This window comes from Priapulus caudatus, unplaced genomic scaffold (assembly GCF_000485595.1).
Source record: "Priapulus caudatus unplaced genomic scaffold, Priapulus_caudatus-5.0.1 Scaffold908, whole genome shotgun sequence".
Classification (NCBI taxonomy): Eukaryota; Metazoa; Priapulida; class Priapulimorpha; order Priapulimorphida; family Priapulidae; genus Priapulus; species Priapulus caudatus.
The window spans coordinates 61,369-63,395 of record NW_014577969.1 but is presented as its reverse complement, the minus strand read 5'-3'; the positions used below and the strand labels follow the sequence as shown (position 1 = coordinate 63,395).

The window sequence follows — 2,027 nt, the reverse complement described above, 5'->3', positions numbered from 1 at the left end:
TCGATTTCTTATTAAGCAATCGACAAGCAATCGATGTGTTCGATCGCTTGTGGATTGCTTAAATTTTTGTAAGGGTAATCACCTTTGCAAAACCTTCCTGTGGCTATGCATTGCTACGGTCTCAATAATTAGGGGTTTAACCGGTGCTCATCGAGGATAAATTGATCTTTCTTCGTACGTGCGTCGGATGTCTGTCGCGCGTTCGCTCATGCTCCACTGCTTCGGTTACTTGTGTTTACGCTACGGGCGCTTGATTACACGCTGGAATGTCGCTCTGGACACATGCGATTCACTGGGTTTCAGACAATTCCCCGCAGATCGGGGAACACTGCACGGCGCTAGTCGACGCCTGCATATCGGTATACTCGACCATCACAACGCAGCTGCTGCCGACGCCGGCAAAGAGCCACTACACGTTCAACCTTCGAGATCTGTCCAAGGTCATTCAGGGTGTACTGATGGCTGATGCCTCGAGGATAGAGGTACGAGTAGGGAAGACCGTAGAGACTGAGGTCTGGACTAGAGCGTGAAAGTAGGATTGACAGAATGGTTGGAAGAATGGGGGGGAGAGAGTGGCAGAATGGTGGGGTGAGATGATGAGAGGAAGTGTGGGTGTAGGGTGGGGAGATGGCGGGAGGGAACCGAGAGAAAACGAGCCTGCAAAAGAAAACTGATTCGACTCTTGAAGTAAGCACCATGCAGCCCTTATTACTTTCCAGGCTTTTATGTGCTATAGCGCGGTGATTTGCAGAAATTTGAGTTATACGTCTATGTCATTTATGTGTCAGCTTCCCAGGTTTCCAGACAGGAACATGTTTAGCATCAACAGCAAAAACATGAAAAGGCATATGCATTCTCGTTTGCCGTGGGCGTGATCACCGTTAACAAGCAACGTGGTAGTTTCACGTGGACATTTACTGATGATTTTACCTGCGTTTACCACTATTATTGAAGTATTAAGGTGTCAAACATTCGTGAAGCCCGTCTGCTTTTCTCGGTTTCTTATTACATGTGTAGCTATGTCCTTTGTAACAGCCACTCGCACCAGGTTAGACTAATGAAAGGGTGGATGTTATTTCCTTGTGCAAGTTTTCAATGACTATTATTAAATCCCACAAATAAACTATCGGCATCATATTAAAGAGTACTGTCGCGAACTTCCTCATGCTCATTACAGCTAATTACACGTAAAAGATGTTTATTTCTTTACGCAGAGCTATAAGTATTTTGTGAGTCTCTATTAGGTATAACCTGGAAGCCTTACTGTATCACATCAAAATAACATATATTATTTAAATTACAACTATTGGCACTCCCCAGAGAAATTAACAGACATAAACAAAATCACTAAATATACGAACAGCATATATTATATGCTACACCGTTGTGCACGGTCTCAGCCCGAATACATAATATCATACACATGTCTATTTATTCTCTTTACATAAAATAAAGACACGCGCAAAACGTGGGTGTTGCCGTTTTTCTGACAAGGAGTGGTTTTGGTGCAAAACAAATGCTTGCAATCAATTCAGAATCATTAAAAAAAACCTAGTTTGACCCTTCACAAGCTGCTTAAGGCAGAATGAAAAATTTTCAATTTTTCCCGGATAAGGTTCCGGGTACCCCAACTTTCAGCAGCTGTCACGGGTTGTCCTACGGGAGTTGAATTTAAATCTTTTAAAATATGTTAGTAGACACCTTTACAAACACAATGGTGGAAAAAGTTCTTGGTAAGGAATTTATTCCCAGATTTGCCAGGTATCTGATAATATTCCCTGACTATTTAATCGTTAATACTCGTGTTCTTTTACAACCTGGTCCAAACATTATTGGAAAACGTAAAAAAAATTCAATCTATAATCTGTTTTTAATATATATGTATGTGTGTGTGCGTGCGTGCGTGCGTGCGTGTGTGTGCTGTGCGTGCGTGCGTGCTTGTGGGTGCGTGCGTGTGTGCGTACGTGGGTGCGTGCGTGTGTGTGCGCGCGCGTGTGCGTGTGTGTGCGCGCGCGTGTGCGTGTGTG

The 2,027-nt window shown here is 43.6% G+C and overlaps 1 protein-coding gene across 1 annotated transcript in view; it reads left to right on the top strand.

Moving 5' to 3' along the window:
- Positions 1–2,027, top strand: part of LOC106814343 (dynein heavy chain 1, axonemal-like) — an 87,915-nt gene that overhangs the window by 26,430 nt on the left and 59,458 nt on the right. The window contains exon 11 of the mRNA XM_014818644.1: positions 304–482. Within this exon, the coding sequence (XP_014674130.1) occupies positions 304–482 (179 nt within the window). The remainder of the gene's footprint in view (positions 1–303; positions 483–2,027) is intronic.